Genomic DNA, 20,432 nt, shown 5'->3' with positions numbered 1-20,432 from the left:
GGTAGGGAGGGTGTGGGAGGGGGGTTTCCCCCTCCCACGGTGAGAACTTTTTACATTTTGAGTTTTGCAAATGGTGCAATTTGATGCATGTTTTAACGACGTGAAACAGTCCCACTTGTTAAGATTGCAGTATATTTTATATCATGAACGCGACTGAACCCGAGCGAGCGGAGCGAGCGAGGGGGAGGGGAGGGTGTGGGAGGGGGTGTCCCCCCTCCCACGATAAGAACTTTTTGCATTTTGATGTTGCAAATGGTGCAATTTGATGCATGTTTTTTGCGCGTTTTATTGACGTGAAACAGTCCCTCTTGTTTAAGGTAGCAGTATATTTTAGTGTAGATTATTATTGAACAATTTGCCTATAAAATGGTATAATTCAAATACACTTCTTGTATTAATTCTTTTCAATGAATATCATGAACGCGACTGAACCCGAGCGAGCGGAGCGAGCGGAGCGAGCGAGGGGGTAGGGAGGGTGAGAGGGGAACCCCCCTCCCACGGTGAGAACTTTTTACATTTTGATTTGCAAATGGTGCAATTTGATGCATGTATTTGCGTGTTTTAACGACGTGAAATAGTCCCACTTGTTTAAGATTGCAGTATATTTTAGTGTAGAATATTATTGAACAATTTGCCTATAAAATGGTATAATTCCAATACACTTCTTGTATTAATTCTTTTCACTGAATATCATGAACGCGACTGAACCCGAGCGAGCGGAGCGAGCGAGGGGGTAGGGGAGGGTGTGGGAGGGGGGTTCCCCCCTCCCACGGTGAGAAGTTTTTACATTTTGGTTTTGCAAATGGTGCAATTTGATGCATGTTTTTGCGTGTTTTAACGACGTGAAACAGTCCCACTTGTTTTAGATTGCAGTATATTTTAGTGTAGATTATTATTGAACAATTTGCCTATAAATGGTATAATTCCAATACACTTCTTGTATTAATTCTTTTCACTGAATATCATGAACGCGACTGAACCCGAGCGAGCGGAGCCAACGAGGGGGGAGGGGAGGGTGTGGGAGGGGGGTGTCCCCCTCCCACGGTAAGAACTTTTTGCATTTTGATGTTGCAAATGGTGCAATTTGATGCATGTTTTTGCGTGTTTTAACGAGTTGAAACAGTCCCACTTGTTTAAGGTTGCCGTATATTTATTGTAGATTATTATTGAACAATTTGCCTATAAAACAGTATAATTCAAACACACTAGTCTTCTTGTATTAATTCTTACACTGAATATCATGAACGCTGTCTGTTCAGCAATCAAACAGAAAAAGCATGCACACGAGGGTGTAGATAGGGGCATATCCCCTCCACACGAAGGTGATTTTGCGTTTTCAGACCTGAAATTCAGGGATCTGGTGCAAATTTTGTGGTGCAACACTTTTTCATCGAAGTGTAAAATCACGGAATTTAGCTCTTATTCCGAATGTGCACCATCTGTGCGTATGTATAAAGTCTAGTGAAGTAGAACTTAGGGAAGGGGGATTCCCCCTCCCGCTCGCGGAGCTTTTGCGTTTTTAGAATTGAAATAAAGCGCATGATCTTGGTATAGCCACAGTCTACTTCTTTGCATGGCGGGGGGGGGGGGGGGGGGAAAACAGGAAGAAGGCGTTGGCGAGTGTTATCTCCACTCTTCCCTTCCGATGGAGCTTGTATCTTTTAAGCTGAAATTGAGATATCTCGTATACGCATAATAAGCATATTTGATGGAATCAACATTTGGGTAATCAAAAAAAAAAATGATGGGGGGGGGGGCTGAGGAGGAAAGGGTCGATTAAAAGGGGAAATTCCCTTATACATGAGGAACCTTCAGTTTTCGGAATATTAGTGAAAATCTTGTGCACTCAGAATTATTCAGAATTTTTTTTAATCTAAAAAGTGTACTTAGCTAGGGAAAGCGGCAAAGAGGGGGGAGGGTTTGGGAGGGGGTATCCCCTCCCCAAGCACGAGAGATTTTGCATATTTTGAATTGAAATTCAACGATCTGGTGCACACTTTGAGTGAAATATTAAAAAAAAAATATATCTTATTTGATGAAAGGTTGCAAAGGAGACACGCTTCATGTGCATGCATACAGTATACACGCATTTTTTTTTCCGCTCCAACTCCTCGGTCCAAATCTTAGGGGGGGGGCGACCGCCCCCATCGCCCCCCCCCCCCCCCCCTGGCTACGCCAGTGCTTCAGGGTTGAAAAAAAAACAAAACACACACACAAACAAACCACCGTTTGCACATGACTCGGTGGCTTGGTAATCTAAATCCCCACCCCACCCCCACCCCCCCCCCCCCCAAAAAAATAATAACTAACAACCAAAAAAAAAAAAAAAAGAAGAAGAAAGAAATAAGCTCCATGTTCAACACAAATTTGTCGTGACTTTGGGTGAAACAAACAATAAATTATTATAATCAGTCTTGTATAATCTAGTGTAAAATTGTACAGGATGGGGCAGAACTTTTTCGCATGCTGTTTCATAGTTCTTTTTATCATTATAAATGTATAATAAGGCACTGAATAATAAACACCAGGTGTGATAACAGCACGCAACAATCATATGATATTTGTATGCACGTTTAAGCAACATAGGTTGAATGACGGAACAACGTCGCGCAATGTTGTCATTTCATTGAAGTTTCCGCACAAAGCATACAGTGTTGTGTTTACAACATCCATCCATACAATGTAAAGTAACACATAAATTAAAAGTTATAAGTTCATATATACAAATAATATTTACATGGCCCAAAATCAATTGAAATGATTCTTAAGTACATCACATTCATGACGGATAAATAAAATTGTGTGTGGTGGGAACCTACATATCAATCAATCAATCAATCATAGTTTATTTCCAATCACGAAAATCAAAAACATAGAAGCAGATGCTTGTGGGAGTAGGTTCCCGAAAAGAAAATCAAACACAGGCTGTTACACTCACACACAACCACGCACGCAAGCATCATTAATCAACAATATATGATACAAAATACCAGACTACATACACAACATGAATAAGTGGTTTGCAACTTTTTAGCTTGCAATAATCTTATAAACTCAGAAACTTTCCATTCTGTTTTGATTCCAAAATGTCTACGTATAGTTATGTTAGTATGTCATAACGGTATAAAGTTTCACTCTACGAGGGGTCCTTGGTCGTGTGGTTGCAAAAACAATAACAACAACAACAACAACAACAGCAACAACAAAAAACACTCAATGAGAAATAATTTCAGGGTATGTTTCTTGGAACTCTTTCAGCATATATAGATAGATAGACAGACATATAGACAGATAGATAGATAGATATATATATAGATAGATAGATATACAGACAAATAAATAGGTAGACAAACATACAGACAGATAGATAGAACAATATTCTTATATGGATAGATAGATAGATAGATAGATAGACAGATAGATAGATAGATAGACAGATAGATAGATAGATAGATAGACAGATAGACAGATAGATAGATAGATAGATAGATGGACCAGACAGATAGATGGATAGACAGAGATATATACATACGTATACATGTACATCTAATACGCAGATGACAGATTATAGATGGAAATACTATTTTTTTCAAAAGGCAGTACATAACTCCTCCTTTTACCACTGTTGACGTGCTCACCACCAGTACCCAATCTCTTAAAGTGATCCGGTTTTGAACTAACTTGTGTGATTCCCCGGAGCAAAGTACTGATATACATGTATATCACCATGTAATAAATACATAATCGCATTTTATTCTATTGTGTTGTAACCAAAGAGAAGAAAGTTGTAACTGCAATATTCGCATCATATGCGCGGTAAGTGACGCGGCGGCATTCAGTAACGATCGTCCATTGACCGTAGATGACGTACACAAAAAGCACACAAAAGCGGATACAGTAGTGGAAGCGGCGCGGCGAGACAAGAGTGAGTCAACGAATTGCTCTGCTGTACCAGTATCGTGAGTGTGCAGTGAGTCAACGAATTGCTCTGCTGTACCAGTATCGTGAGTGTGCGAAGAATGAAATAGTTTAGATTTCTTTCGATTGATGATTAGGATTACTATCTTTTTTTTTATACAATATGTAGTAATGTTACGTCATCCTAAACATTTGTAGATTAGCCACGAAATGACATAAAATCATAAGGCCTGTTGACGGCTCGCCGCATTCGATTGTTTAGTCCCATATCTTGAACTATGTGTTAGTACAACTGCTATGGAATCACTTCCGAAGGCGAAAGGTCCGTCTTTCCGGAGGAGGCTTTTAGTTTTTTTTTTTTGACGGAGCTCCGAATAGGAGGGAATTCTGTGAAGCCAGACGCAGTCTCCGCGGAACATATCCCCAACGACCAGATACAGGTCGATCTTTCGGTCAACTGTAAACTTTACTTTATCGTGTCAGAATTTTATTTCCAGTCTAGATCTAGGCCTACTTTTTGGGAGACTCAAAGATTCATATTTACAAAGGAATTCATAGATTTTTTCCCCTTGTACATTAGTGTGCTAAAAAATTGAATAAGTCAACAAAATGACAGATCCATGTTTGGTTCCCAGGGTACCAAAAACTGCATCATAGCATGTGTGTCATTTGCTAACAAACATTGATTTAACATATTTGTATCTAAAATCAACAGAACTTGCACCACTTGTTCTAGTGTCCTGAAAATGGCAAGCACAAGCAGGTAAGAAATTTACAAATTTACTTTTTTGTGCTTTTCACAAGGTCACAGTGTACTTTTTCCATCAATACCTGTTAAAATATTGACTCTTGTTTAAATGAAAAATGATAGTGAAATTCTAAGTCAGTATTCAAAGTACAAAAGTACTTCGAATACGTTGGATTGATGTCAATTCATCTTTGACAAAATGATGATTGTTTTATCTTCTTTCATATTGAGGAAAAAAATGCAGAGGAGTTAATGACTAACGCCACATCATCCTCAGTTTTGTGACCATTGATACCCTATCCAGAGGCGGATCCAGCAAGGAGGACCGCACCGGGTCCACGCCCCCCCCATATTTTTTGATGGAACAAAAGAAATAAAAAGGAAAAATTGGAAGGGATGCGTGTGCCCCCCTTAATTTTGTAAACCCGCCCCCTCTTTACGGAATTCCTGGATCTGCCCCTGACCCTATCCACTGCTCTCCCATGCACAGAGGAATGTCTTCAGCCTCGGCTCCCATGCATCGGGTATGCTGCCCCTCCCACCCCATGGCCAACCTGATCGAGGACTCGCATGCGGGTGATCTCATCTGCCCTGAGTGTGGCCTTGTTGTAGCTGACAGGTAAGCCATCTCTTCTGAAGATACGTCCTGTATGATCCTTTGCGATGTGATTCAAAAAGATTGCATTTCAACTGAAAGAGCACCTGCAAAACTTGCCCAGAATTTCATTCCCACTCACTGGATGTAAAATAGAATGATGAAAGAGATACCTGGTGATTGAATATGAGCACAAATTTTTTCACATGTCCTTTTGACATACCACAGTTTTGTAGCTGAAATAAGGAGAGTTTTAAAAATGCTGGCAAATGCCCACCATTTAGAACCATGTACATGTTTAGAAAACTGCAGAAAATGTTTTATGTGACTATTTTAGGTTTGTTGCATACAAAAGCAAGCTGACATCATGAAGCATCTATAATGACTAAAAATGCTTTTGAGGATTGCTGTTTAGAAATAGATGAATCACGTGCTATTGACTTAAACAGAACTCACCGATAATTGGGAACCACTTCAGCTGGGTAAGATTTTTGTCGAGTAGTCTTTTTGCATGCAATTTGCAACAGTCACGTAAAATCATATATCCCATTCCTCTAAGAATATTTGCATTGAGTCTTGATTCCACATGATGTGTTCAATAAGAAAGCCAACTGACCCTTAGCATGCTTTCTTTGCTGATTGGCTCAGATGCCTGGAAACTAGCTGTCAATGAATGGAGATTACCTGATCCCCTTTGTAAGGCAATGTAAACAGTAATCTCTTTGTAGATGCAGTGAGTTGGTGTGCAATATGCTTAGAAATGCAGTGATGCCTCTCAGCTGCTCCACGTATACAATGTTATCATTATGAAATATATGAGGCTTGATGCCATACCTTGGGTATGAAACAGGTAAATCATGATTCTGTGAATAATAATATTCATAATGATGATATCAACTTTTATGACACAATCATGCAACATTGTGTGATGCTTTAGTTAGCTACAACAATGCTACACACTGGCACTGGTTTGACGCTCCCTGACCAGTAAAAATCACTGTCAGACCAGTAACTTTTTCAGGAATGGACCAGAGAAAAATGGAAAAACTGGGTATCTACTGGTCTGACAGACGGGTCAGACCAGTAGAAAAATGGGTTAGTGTGCAGCCCTGGCTACAACATGGCATACTAGTACACAACATCTTAAAGGGACTAGACTGCCTTGTATTAACTCTTTATGTGCTACGTTCGCACGTCCAACTCAGTTGACGGCGTGCCAACTTCGCATATTCTGCTCAAAAGCACAAACCTGCCCAAACCGATCGATAAATCGCCAAATGCCTCAGTACAATGAAATTGTCTTTCGCGATTCTATTCCTGTTGCATGTATCTTGCATTTATTTGGTGATTGACTATCAAGGGGTGTTTCCTAACTGGATTTGCAAGTAAATTCTTAGTCTTTGTCACTGTTTTGTGTGCAAAAGTCATGTCTCTACAATAATGTATACTGGTTATTTGAAAGAAAAGCAATCATAGATTTGCCATACAATGAGCATCAAAGCAAAACTTGGCATTTTCTTTGCGACTTTGCTCCTTACATGTCCCGGGTAACAAAATTCCATAAAAGTTACATCAATTTCAAGAACAAAACATATTCCCAAAGCATGACCATGTTGCAGTCTCAGAATAATGTGGCACACAGGGGGTTTACACCATGGCACATAAAGAGTTGAAGGGTTTTATATAAGTGTGGTGTACAATTGTAGGTATGTACAATGAGGTGTATTTAGTTCTTTGACAAAGCTATTCATAACGTGTCATGGTAACGTGTGACAGTGTCAGAGCCAATGCAGTTACCTGTCAACAGCATGATTGGTCATTGATATGTTCAGCAATCATACAAATTCCCATCTACAACACCCCTCCCCCTTTCTCCCAGGGTCATTGATGTGGGATCAGAGTGGAGGACATTCAGTAATGACAAGGCCACCAGTGATCCATCTAGGGTAGGAGCAGCGGAGAACCCCTTATTGGATGGTGAGGACCTCTCCACCATCATTGGAGGACCCTTGGGCTCTGCCAGCTTCAACGAGGATGGGACCAAGAAGTACCGCTCAAAGTCCAATGTAAGTGAAGACCCAGGGTGAGGCTCATGAGGAGATGCTCGGCATATAATGTGATAAAAGTATCCCTGCCTTGGTGCGTGACTGGTAGGAAGGTCCTGAATGTGAAGGAGAAGGAAGCCCAAATGTATTTGTGAATTGAGGGAATGCAGCAATATCATAATATGTAGATAATTCAATATATTTTCACTTTTCTACCACAATGAAAGAGTGCTTGATTATACCTCTATTAGAAAGCAAGGAAAAATGATATTACCCTGATCATGTATCAGTAACAAATCTAGGGAATGTGTACTTTTCGTGAAAATGAAATTTAGTTGAGTTCTCCTTGTATTTTCTGTATTGTTGATGCATGGCGTCATAAAGTGTTAAAGTCTGCTCATCCAGCAATGGCTGCACCAAAACTCTAAAAATTCAAATTTTCGAAATACAGTCCAGATTTCGTCAAAGTCTCTGATATGTTCTTGCAACATTGCTGCAGTTACTCGTTAGTTACTTAATCTACACGTATATTTGGGTTTCCTTCTACTTTAAATAGGTTAAAGTTGGCATTAGAATGATAGAAATAAACACTTACAACTTTAATGGCAGTGATTAAAAAAAAAATACATGTAGTGGCTGAAATATGCCCTCCTAAATGAAAATAACAAACAAGTATGAAAGAAATGAGTCTAAGAGCCAGTGTTATGTTTTTTGTATCCAAAGTTGCTAGCAGTATGATTAGGTATCTCATTCATATCTCAATACTAAATCCAATGGTCTTTTCAAAAAGTAGCAAACTTTTGTGACATTTAAAAAGAATTTTTTTGAAATGGGCTCTTTGCGTGTTGTAGCAAATCAGCCCGTCCTCAACGGGTTAAAATTGTAATGTTTATGACTAAAAAGTGGCTTGAAAAGATGATATAATGATAGTTAATGCCAGTGGTGATAGCTCTTAATGCATGTGATTCTGTAAGTGTGAGAATTGCACATTTTCATCATCACAATTAAAAGTAAAACATAGTTTCTATATGACTGAAGAAACTCTAGATTTTGCTCTAAAATTGAGACATATGAATAAGCAATGTGTATGATAAGCCTTTGATAACACAATTTCAGTTGGGTAACAATAAAGATGTGAAAAGATATTACCTAGAAAGATATGCTGAAATGATGTTTTAAAATCAATTATGTCAGTTATGATGTAAAAGTTGGGTACATCAACGTTTATTATTTCACACTTTTGATCTCAATATACTCCAAAACAACTCATTCTGCCAAATCGCGTCAGCCAGACAAGTTTCTTAGAAACTTTATACATGTATATTGCAAGTAATTTCTAAATGGTGGAAGATGAATTTTAAACTCTTCTGAGAACAATGTTTGAGCTTTTACAGATTTTGTATGTTGACTTTCCATACTGATTTTCATACTTACTGACTGCTTTTATCACAGATGAGCTCAACAAACAGGACTCTCATCAATGCTTTCCGAGAGATTCAAAATATGGCTGACAGGATCAACCTACCCAAGACCATTGTTGTAAGTTCCCATACCCTGTACTACAGTGTAACTAGTATCTTCCCTCTCTTGTGCTGACGTATGTAGGATTAAGTAGTCATGCACTAGTCAGATGTGGTTAGTGGATTTTGCTTTCAACCTGAAGGTTTAGGATTCAAGCCCTGCTGTGGCACTTTTGTCCCTGAACCGGATGTTTTTCCTTTTTCAAAGACAGTTTATAACAATATCTTCTCTCTACCAAAGGGTGCAATGGATGCCCTTAAAGGTATGAAATAATATTAAGTGCATGTACAATGTATTTGCCAAAGTGGAACAGTGGGCACCCTTCTCTGATATTTCATGTTACGTGTAGTTGAGTCTTTCAATGAACTTTGTATACGTGATAATGCAGGGCTTGATGCTAACTCTTTTATTTGTTGGCCCATTCAGGCCACTTAAAGCTTAAAATCTGAATTTTGGTGGCCCGTTAAGTCCACTAAAAGCTTAAAATATGAAATTTTGGTGGCCCCCAAAAGAAGTATGTTAGCCAGAAAAAGAATGAAACAGCAATTCACTTTGAATCTTAGGTGCCTGATCGGACTACCAAAAGATAACTCTCTTGGAAATTTGGTGGCCCACCATCGATCTTAGGTGACTCCAGGCCGCAGTTAATGTCGAGCCCTGCCTAATGTTTAGTATTAAAGAACTGAAGGAATTACAGTATGCTGGGTTGTCATTCGGTGATACATCTGTCAGTGTCTTTGTCCATGCATTATCTGTTATCCAATGACATGTCCATATTCTTTGGACATTAACATCATCTCAAATACTTCTTTCTGCTATGTTCCAATAAATCTTTTTTTGATGCAAAATGATGCGCTATGACATCAGTTTATGTGTTGATGTCAGTGTTACATGTGTAGGTGTTTTCTGTCCCTTCCCCCCCCCCCCTTAATTCATGTGTTTGACTTTAACAATTTCTTCCATTCCACAGGATAGAGCCTCTGCCCTGTTCAAGCAAGTCAACGATCAGCGAACCCTCAGAGGGCGGAGTAATGATGCTATTGCAGCCTCTAGTCTTTATATTGCATGCAGACAAGAAGGGGTGCCGCGTACATTTAAAGGTAAATGATTATTGCATAACTCACATTGATTTGTGAAGTGCTTGTAGTCAAGGATCATGTATTGCTACCATATTTTGTAGTCTTTGTATCATAGCTTATACTGTAAAACTAGAAATGTTTGCATGCATTTTGATTTTGCAAATTTTGCGAGAGCCAAGAATTGCGAAATTGAAATGCCCACAAGAGTTCTTGCCTACACTATATGCATTGAATGTGATCTAGTTTTTCTTGAATTTTGATTTGCATGCAAAGTGTACGCATGTGCAAATTCTTAATTTATAAACCAAATTGAAATATGCTTGTTTTTCTACTGTGCATTGGTATGGTTTCAGATCTGTAGAGATTTGCAACCCTCAGGCTTGTGTCTTCCTATCTGTTTCACCTTTCTCTATCTCCCCTTTCTCTTTCTCACACACTCTGTCTCACTCTCTGCTACTGATCTCTCTACTACTTATACTGACACTCTCTATGCCCACTTCTTAAATTTTATTCTTTCAATAATCAGATTTAGGGAGAAAAAAGATTGTAAATCTATCAGAAAATTTCCACAACATACACTAACCCAAAATTGGCCAAGTAGACCCCAAGTGCATAATGTTAGCATGTTCAGGCCTACTGCAGGCCTGGCGATACGGTGCAATTTTCGCATTGATAAGAGGCCAAAGCTTTTGAATTTGTAACGGCTATCGTAGCACTGTGCGGAGCGAAGGACAAAACATCTTGAAAGTTCACCTCCTCTCCCTTATTTTACCACCAAATCCCTTGAAACTTTAGACATATATCTAATATGGATATATCATCCTTCATATGATTTTTGGGCAAGAATGCTGATGTATCTTTCGAGATATGTGTATATTTCCATTCTCTGTTCGCTGCATTCTCTACTGGTCAGTGCACGCTTAGCCAATCAGCGGTGTCAGGTTCGGCGCAAGGTGACAGGGTTCTGTTTTTGGGCCACAGGGTGATGAGTGGGCGAAAGACAAACCCTGCCATGTTCTTCAGCTGTTTCATGCAGCACGAAAACCGATACATTGGACTGCGTACTGCTTACCCTGTGGATTTTACATGGGTCACAGGTGACAGTGATCTTGATTTTTTCCCGACATAACCGTGCGCCAAATGATACAGAAAGGATATTTGGAACACAGTATGAATATACTACCATAAGTCATATACGGAAGTTTCATTTTGGGGCAATGAAGGAAAATGTGAGAAAATAACACTTGTTTAGAGACCAAATTTTCTGTTTTGGAAGCTAAGTTTCGACGTTGTTTTCTCAGGTTTATCCTCAATAAAACCCAAAATAACTAACATTGCAAGTTAGAGAATAGTATCTCCTTCAATTTGCTGTATAGATTTAATCATTTGATGGCTTCTGAGGTGAGATATTGCGATTGTCCAGCAACACTTCCCCAGCTGTTTCGCGCACACAAGCTGTTTACTTTATGCAAATGAGGCCTTGAGGTCATATGCTCTTGGCGAGTTAATTTCACCGTATCGCCGCACCTGACTGGAAAATCATGTCTTGCAACTTTTTTTTTTGTGGGTGTAGTGTTGTTTCATACTTCTATGTTCTTTTAAGAAGTCAAAAATTTAAATCAAGTGTGGTCAGAACTATCATCCTCTTATATGATATATGAAATTAGAAATTAAAAAAAAGAGACTGGTAAACAAATTAGCACATGGGGGAAAATGTTAACTTACAGATGTGGATCTGTTTAGCTCTAGCTTTTATGGTTAGCACCATTGAATATGATGGGAAACAGGAATCAGCCCTTGGTAACAATGTATCTTTCATTGAAGTGTGTGGTTCACATTTAGTTCATGTCTCTGTCAGTGCTTCAAGAAATAAAACTGTTGTGTTCAGATTAGCTGTGGGTCTAATTCATCTCTTGAGTACATATCTTCTAGTTACTTTCTGCCTCCATTTATGTGATTTCTGATCTGAAACTTGTCACCGGTAGCCGTGGCCATCATGTGCTGTAGAGCTGCTGCAAAACATAAGTCAGAAGTATCCATCGGCTGGGATCCATCCCCAAAATTATAGACAGATGGATTACTTAGGATCCCTCTTCAAAATTATAAATGGATGGATTAAGACTGACTACAGATGTCACTATCACTTTTGATGGCTCAGAGAAGGGAGTGGTTGTGTGGTTGTGCTTTACAGTGTGGATGACCAAAATCTCTGATCCATTCTTGGATTGCGTGTAAAGTATGTGGTGTCATAGCCATCTGCTCTCTAGTTCATGCCTGTATTCATTGTCAGCAGCTTTACTGACTCATTTACTGAATATCATTATGATAGTTATGACTTTCTTAATTTGGTAATAGATGCAGTACAGTGGCTGTTGACCCTTGATCCAACCACCAAACCATGCACATTACCCTTGACCTACCCCTTCTCCCCCCCCCCAAAAAAAAAAAAAAGTTTGCAGCCTCTGCAGTACATTGCAATACAATACATCACATTGCATTATAATAAAATATATTACATTGCATTATGATACAATACAATTCACTACTCTACACTTTGCTTCAAGACAATACAATACGGTGCCTAATTTTCTTCAAAGAGTGAAGAATGAAGATGAAAGTAGTTTTTTCAAGTTGATGACGTGCTTTGTTTCACTTCCTGTTGGGGTGTGGGATTGTATTTTAACCCATTGAGGACGGTTTGATTTTGCCACAACACGCGTTTTCCACAGACGCCTGCCGAAGTATACTCGGGACTTGTCCTCAAGGGGTTAAGACAATGGTCATCTCGCCAACAGAATATTTGCTCACGCATTTCTAGAATTCCGAGGGGTAAACTACTTAATATGCCTTGCCTGCCTTACCTGACCTTGCCTGCCTTGAATCATGTGATTTGTTTCTGTTTGTGTGCAGAGATCTGCGCCGTTTCCAAGGTGAACAAGCGAGAGATTGGCCGCTGCTTCAAGCTGATCTTGAAGGCACTTGAGACAAATGTCGTGCTGATTACCACCGGAGATTTCATGGTAGGCTTTGGTTAGCCCTCTGTGAGAGTGCCTGGAAACTGGGGGGGGGGGGGGGGGGGGGGGGGGGGAGGGGTTGTGATGAACAATTGTGCTGAAAAAATTATTTGTGCTGAACCATATGAGAGCAGTGTTTCTTCTTCTTATTCAGGGTATTGTGCAAGTCCTTGAATGTACACACATGTTATCAGTGTCAAAAGACAGTGTAAGGCTGTAAGTGTATGCATAATGTGTGTGTGTGTCCGTTAATGAAACAAACATTGATACTGTATCTGTGATGTAACAGTTGACTGCTCATTATGTTATTATCAAGGTTCCCATGAAATGCTTTACCCCATTTAAATCTACTCAAGCAGTAAGTTCCATGAATTCTGTTTCCAAACAAGTGAGCAGTGGTGTGTCAATGCTAATATTTCACTGCATTAATTTGCACACTTGACGAGGCGCTTCTGAAACAGCAGCTCCTAAAAACAGGAATGCTGGTAAATGCTATGCTTTAATAGCAGAGCCACTTAAAAAAAAAATGGTGTCATTTTTCTTGTCCTGTAAAGCTCTTGGTCATGTACTGCTTGTCAGTATTCAGTATATTTTCATTCTTTATTTGCATTATGTTCTCTTTTCCTTTCTAGTCCCGTTTCTGTTCCAACTTGAGCCTGCCTTCCCGAGTCCAGAGAGCTGCTACACACATAGCACGAAAGGCTGATGAACTGGACCTTGTATCAGGGTATGTCAGTATAACACTTCTAGAGCTCCTTCTTATTGTGGCAGGCTAGCAGTGGATTTGATCATTTTTAGAAGGACAGGAATGTTGACTTCTGGGAAATTCTAAAATTTGACACACATCCTGTCGTTCCAGATTGAATGCAGGTTGCCATGGAGAGAAAATAGTGGCTAAAACTTTTGGTGACACCCAAAAAAAGATGGTGGTTGTGAGTCGTGGCAGATTCTATCACTACCTCGCGGAAATGTCTCGGACACAAACATTGAGCTGTCCTTCTCAAGTAGAGCAATTTCATGATAGATTCTGTTCAAGAGTGTTATTATCTCACATATACCAAAATTTCATAAGAGGCAACCTTGAAGGTGACAAGAATCTTATATGCCACATGTGTAAGCACAACCGAAACCGAGGAAACTTCTTTGCTTTGTACTCCGTGTTCATCATTTTTCCCATCACAAATTCTTGTGTGAGAAATTGAGGATTGCGTGCTGTCTGAAGCCAGCAGAGTATTCTTTTTTTCTTTTTTTTGTTGTCTCTGGACTCTTCTTATTTTTGTTCTCAATAATTTTACAGTATCCTTATCGCCACTCAGTGAGTGGTGACTTATTATGTTATAATCTTACAATGTTGTACTGTTTAGACAATCATTTCTGAGGCCATTGTCCTCGTCAAGCACTTGCTTATGACGATGGTCTCCTGAATTTCTGTACATCAAGAATTCCCTAATTTGTCTTTGAGCAAGAGATATACTGTAACTTATGTTTGCATAAATGTATGCACAAAATGGTTTATTTTCATTTTGAATTTTATCAGGGGAAAAAAGTTGAATATTTGAATCGATCATTTATTTGCTATAATTGTCAGATTCAATTTGTAGTGTGCTCAGTTTGTTTGTTCAATTGACTTTGTACTTCATTTATGTATGAAAAAGAAATTCAGAAATAAAATCAGAATCAGAATCAGAATCAGTAATAAATCTATAGTGGACATCCACACGTCTGTTATGGCACATTTTGGTAAATTGCACATTTTGGTAAATTACCAAAATGTGCAGTTACCAAAATGTGCCGTAACTATATTACGGCACATTTTGGTAACTGCACATTTTGGTAAATTTACCAAAATGTGCAGGACATTGACGGCACATTTTGGTAACTTTCTGCTCCTCCACAATCATCACATCACAAAAACAAATTGTAAGTGCAGTTGGTTTTTGTCCCCACCGAATGAGTTCGGCAGCCTATAATAAGGCCGTGTCACACCTTTCCGGGCAAGCTACGCGGGCTTGTTGTGAGGAAGGTTTTCCCAGCACGCAGGAAAATTATCTCGCCCGTAGTTGCCCGGAGCTGTGCATGCAAGTCCGGTTTACCCACAGCCAAATTTTGAGCAGCACCTCGCAGGCAACTCCCACGCAGGTACTTCACAGTCCCTGTATGCGGTCAGCGCGGCCAAGATAATGACATTCTGTCATTTCTGTTGGACTTCTGCCATTCCTTCAGATGAATTTCTGAGTTGCCAGCCCCCACGCGCCTGGCACGCAGGTCACACAGAATACACGCAAGAAGAACATAAGTAGCATGCATCCAGCAAGTAAGACACATAATTATGCACAACTCGCGCAAATCCTTGTCTGCCCTCAGAAATTGGCCGGTATGCTGGAAAATCCTCAAATGCAACAAGACTGCATAGCTTGCCCGGAAAGGTGTGACAAGGCCTTAACATGGTTACGGGTAAAAAGCATTTGCGTGCGCACCTCCGGGCGACTACGGGTGAGATACGTGCTAGCTACTGTTACGTGCAGGTCATCTGTGGGGACCTCAGGGTAGTAAAAACTGTTCTTCGCAAGTCACACGCATGGCTTGCCTGGGAAGATGTGACACGGCCTGTAAGGCCGTGTCACACCGTTCCGGGCAAGCTATGCGGACTTGTTGCGAGTATAGGGATTTTTTTCAGCAAGCAGGAAAATTTTCTGCGGGTGGACAAAAATGTTTTGCACTTGTGTCCTATTTGCTAGATGCGTGCTACTTACCTTCTACTTGCGTGTATTCCGTTTGACCTGCCTAAGAACTTTGAAACCGATCCGTTTTCTGTTACAAGCGACTTACGGGTACTGCAAAGTATCTGCGTTGGAGTTGTCTGCAAGGTGCTGCTGGTAAGGGTCTCCTATTGGTGTTCTGCGTGTACCCCCGCAACTCACTCTGAACATATTTTGAACATGCTCAAGGCCTTGTCATATCGTATCTGGGGAAGTTTGACTTGCGGGGAAGCAAATTTGCTACCCAGAGCTCTCCGCAGTTGGTCTGCACCTGACAGTACCTAGCGCGTATCTCGCCTGTATTTGCCCGAAGGTGTGCACGCAAGTCCGATTTACCCGCAGCTAAGTTTACAGCATGACCAAAACTTTTTCCGGGTGAGTCGTGGGAATTGCCTGCAGGGGAGCCCATCCATGGGGTCTTAGTTCAGTTACCAAAATGTGCAGATTGTCCAAAATGTGCAGGCAAATCCACTTTTAACTGCACATTTTGGTAACAGTTGATCCTGTCAGGTATAGGTGCACTATCGGCACATTTTGGTAAATTACCAAAATGTGCAGTTACCAAAATGTGCCTATTTACCAAAATGTGCCATAAAACACGTCTCAGTCAATCCCCTGCTCCCTTTCCCTCTGTTTACACAGTGTTCACCAAGTTCAACTTGTGGCACAGATGTGAGAAAGATACATAACAGAATGCTTTCCGTTGTATTATACAGACACACGTACGGTGACACACGTACAGCGTCATCACGTACGGTGTCATCAGTGGAAATCTAAACTTTCCTGTTGTTGGTTGTAGACACATGAGAGACATAGGTGGAGTGAAATGACTGATTGGGGGTGGGGGGGGGGGGAGGGGATGGAGGGTGAGCAGTGTGCTGTCCACTGTAATGCTGATGCAAAACATGGCAATATATTCAGATTCATTCCTACTTACATTGTTCGTTTAGATCACTGTTTGTTTCTTTTGTTGTTGTTGTCATGTTTTTATCCCTATTGGTCCATCAGCTCAGAATCGGGCACGTAGCAAAAGTGAGTTTTCAGGGAAACTAGGTGGACATCTACCAAACATTATTTCTTCATGTCAGCTCTGATTTTCAGGGAGCTTTTGAATGAGGGGATGTTTAGAAAGTGATTAAAACTCGGCAGGAAAATCAGTCTACTCTCAAAATCTTACAGCTTTGATATCAAACTTCAAACTTAAAAAAAGTCAGTGATTCATATAAAACTGTTCAAATTTAATGAACTCTCACTATACAAGTGTATTTTAGCTGTGGAGGTGTATCCCTGAAATCACAACACATATGTAGCATATTTGATTTTGACTGTAAGTGAAAGTGTAAGTTTTTTTATACTGATGGTAGACTGAAATTGTAGTTGGTGAATCTACCTGATGCTAGAATATGTTTTCTCTGAATGTGTGTGTGTGTGTTGTGTGTGTGTGTGAGTCACTAGAATTTTTTTTTTTTTTTTTGTGGTCATATATAAATCTTACTGTGAAGGACATTCCTTCAAGTATTTGTGATCACTTTTATATTTGCTTCCTGTGTCTTCACTCTCTATTTTCGCACAGATCTTTGAAGAGTTTGTCAAAATCCTCTTCTAGGTCGAATGTTCTTTATTCCTCTTTCTATTTTGTTTTTGTATCAACCAGACGAAGTCCTATCTCAGTGACGGCAGCAGCCATATTTATGGCTTCTCAGGCGTCTGATGAGAAACGTTCTCAGAAGGGTAAGGAGTGTACTAATTACGAGGCCAATTTTATCATCTTTCTGCAAAGTTGGGATAAACTGTCAAGAGAAATTGTTTGCCAATGACAAACAAACATCTGTTGAAGTAAAAGCAAATAAGACAATGTTTCTTGCAGTGCAGAAGTCCAGTAGATTTGAACATGCAGACATTGCACTTTAGCTCACATTGCCCATTATGTGACATTCAGTTAAAAGTACCATCGCATACGTACATGTACATGGATGATCGACTGTGACTGTGCTTCTTGGTCGCCTTTCAAAGAAAATGGTTGCCATTTCTGTGATAAATTCAAGGATCTGTGTAGACCACATATGTTGATTTCCGAGGTGTTCTATAAAACAAATAATGTATGGTCTTTACTCGTGCAATAGAACAAGATTTCACACTCGGTGAAAGATGAGGCACACTATTAAACTCTACTTTACCTCGTTGAATAGAGCGCCTCTATCTTTCACCTTGTGCGAAATCTTGTACCATCGCACTCGTGACCATTCACTATTTGTATACTATCAAACGCATTCATTTTTCATATGTGCCTTGCTACGCATTTCACTCTGTCCTGTTCATGTCCATATTTTATGACAGAAATAAGTGAAATTGCTGGCGTGGCTGACGTGACAATCCGGCAGTCCTATAAGCTCATCTACCCAAGGGCCCATGACCTCTTTCCGTCGGATTTCCAATTTGCCACCAAGCTGGAAGACTTGCCGCCACCTTGAAGTCCTACCACGCAAGATTTTGCTCAAACGTGTCTGCACACCCAAATCAAGCTACCCATCTTGGACTCTATGCCACTCCCCATCAACCCACTGGCCGACCTTTAAGTATCACCCCTCTGCTTCATGTGACGTTTGCAAATCGGCCAGAGAAAAATCTGTCAAAACAGACACTGCATATAGTGACCACCTGTCTAGTGTGACCAGCAACTCTCTATGTTGTCAATGTTTCACTGTACATAGCTGACACAGACTTCAACTTTAGCTGTTGCTACCAGTAATTATGGAGTTATTTTCCCTTCCATAGGGGTTTTTGATTCTCATGTGACAGCCTTTCTTGAGGGGTAACCAAATTGTTGATCAATTTAAACAAGATAAAAGCAAAATTTAAGTTTTTTGCATGCATTCATTTCTTGAGTATGGCAAATAGATATGTATAAGACCTTTTGCATGCACTTATGTTTGGTAAGATTCATTTCATGTCACTTATAATCACTAATGATATGCAAGTAAATCAAACCAGCCACCAACCTGTATACAGTGGCCAACTGTATACAAGGGACACCTTTTGCTTCACTAAGGCAGTTGCTGTACTGATGTTTAGCAGTAGTTTACATTGGATATACATGTGCCATTGCGTTCAGACGATCCCCAGCTTCGCGGGGAATGTCCCATTTGCCAGGACTTTCCCTGGCAATCCCATCGTGTGAACGCTCAGTGGGACATTCCCCACTACCCATTTTAATTCAGCGAATCATGCCTCGTGTGAAATTTGCAAATTACAATGCACACAAAAATTTCTGTTTGTACAGTTATTTGGCTGACTTGTTTGTTTGTTTGTTTTAAGATTACCTACATTTCACTTGCTTCTATCAGTATATGTGTCTAAATAAAAGAAGTATGTATACATATTATTTAGGAAGATGATGAAAACAACTTCCTTTCATGTGACAAGCAGTAAACTATTATTTTATGTGTTCACCAAAAAGCAAATGATGAGTTTTACATACTAAGATGTTATGTGCGCTAATTTTGAAAGTAGAGATAACTTATTGCAATAGTGTCTTCAAAGCACCAGGAGTTTAGCTTTTGGGAGTTTTTGTATTGTGACATGGCTGTGACATTTGTTTCAAGTTTCTACAGGAACATGTTATAAAAGTTCTGAGAATATCTCCATTTTAAACTCTCAAAACAAAAATTGCCTTCCCCTCCCCCTCTCAAAAAAAAAAAAAAAAAGCCATAAAAATGTGATTGCATCACAAATATGTATGTGTATTGTTGAATGGTGCTTAACCCATTGAGGACGGGTCATGAGTAAACTCGGGCAAGCGTCTATTGGAAATGCATGTTTTTGCGAAGTTTAACCGTCCTCAACAGGTTAACTTTACCAAAATTTCAGTGTGCTTCTAAGAATACAGGTATGATGAGACAACTCCACCAACTTAGCAGAGAGTCTGTGGAAACCATTATTATCAATTGTATGTATTTTAAAGGGGCCCTGAAATCCAAATGCATGTTGATTTGTGTTGATTAATGATACCCTGAACATCACTTTTGCGGTGAAACGAATATCTAGAAACATTCCATATATTTTTGATGATTTTTTTCTTCTATTTTTCTTCAGATTACTTGGGAACGCCCACAAAAAATCCTTCCAAACAAATCAATATTCATATTCTTGAGATGACATCATCTGTCAATCATTGCTAAAGTAGTGAAATGTTTAACAAAAGACATTGGAATGCACCTTCCCCTCGACTCAGCATAACTTGCATGTTTCTGTCATATTAATGTGACTAACAAAAGACATGGCGAGGGAACATTTAAGTTATGCTGAGTCGAGGGGAAGGTGCATTCCAATGTCTTTTGTTAAACATTTCAGCACTTTAGCAATGATTGACAGATGATGTCATCTCAAGAATATGAATATTGATTGGTTTGGAAGGATTTTTTGTGGGCGTTCCCAAGTAATCTGAAGAAAAATAAAAGAAAAAATAATTAAAAATATATGAAATGTTTCTAGATATTCGTTTCACCGCAAAAGTGATGTTGAAGGTATCATAAATCAACACAGATCAACATGCATTTGGATTTCAGGGCCCCTTTAAAGGGACTGTACAGTTCTGGTTGAGGTGAGGATTTAGCTTTTAATGTTTTACGAGATATTCAGAAACCACTCTATGAGATGCCAAAGAGCATCCAATTCTAAGGGGTGTCAAAAGTTTATTTGATGAAAATCGGTTTTGAAATGGCCGAGATATCCAAAGGTGAAACAAAGAGATCCT

At 39.7% G+C, this 20,432-nt stretch overlaps 1 protein-coding gene across 1 annotated transcript; it reads left to right on the top strand.

Annotated features, from left to right (window-relative positions):
• Positions 1–4,622: 4,622 nt before the first annotated feature.
• Positions 4,623–19,293, top strand: LOC140240754 (transcription initiation factor IIB-like). The gene is made up of 9 exons (XM_072320523.1): positions 4,623–4,681; positions 5,157–5,285; positions 7,141–7,327; positions 8,759–8,845; positions 9,798–9,927; positions 12,817–12,926; positions 13,553–13,647; positions 17,334–17,410; positions 18,017–19,293. Exons 1-9 carry the CDS (start codon positions 4,665–4,667, stop codon positions 18,148–18,150), a joined length of 966 nt encoding a protein of 321 aa, XP_072176624.1. The 5' UTR covers positions 4,623–4,664; the 3' UTR covers positions 18,151–19,293.
• Positions 19,294–20,432: the final 1,139 nt, after the last annotated feature.

The sequence above is a fragment of the Diadema setosum genome, chromosome 17 (genome assembly GCF_964275005.1).
Source record: "Diadema setosum chromosome 17, eeDiaSeto1, whole genome shotgun sequence".
In the NCBI taxonomy this organism is placed as follows: Eukaryota; Metazoa; Echinodermata; class Echinoidea; order Diadematoida; family Diadematidae; genus Diadema; species Diadema setosum.
Note: the sequence above shows the minus strand (reverse complement) of the source record. Positions and strands in the feature narration are given on the sequence as shown.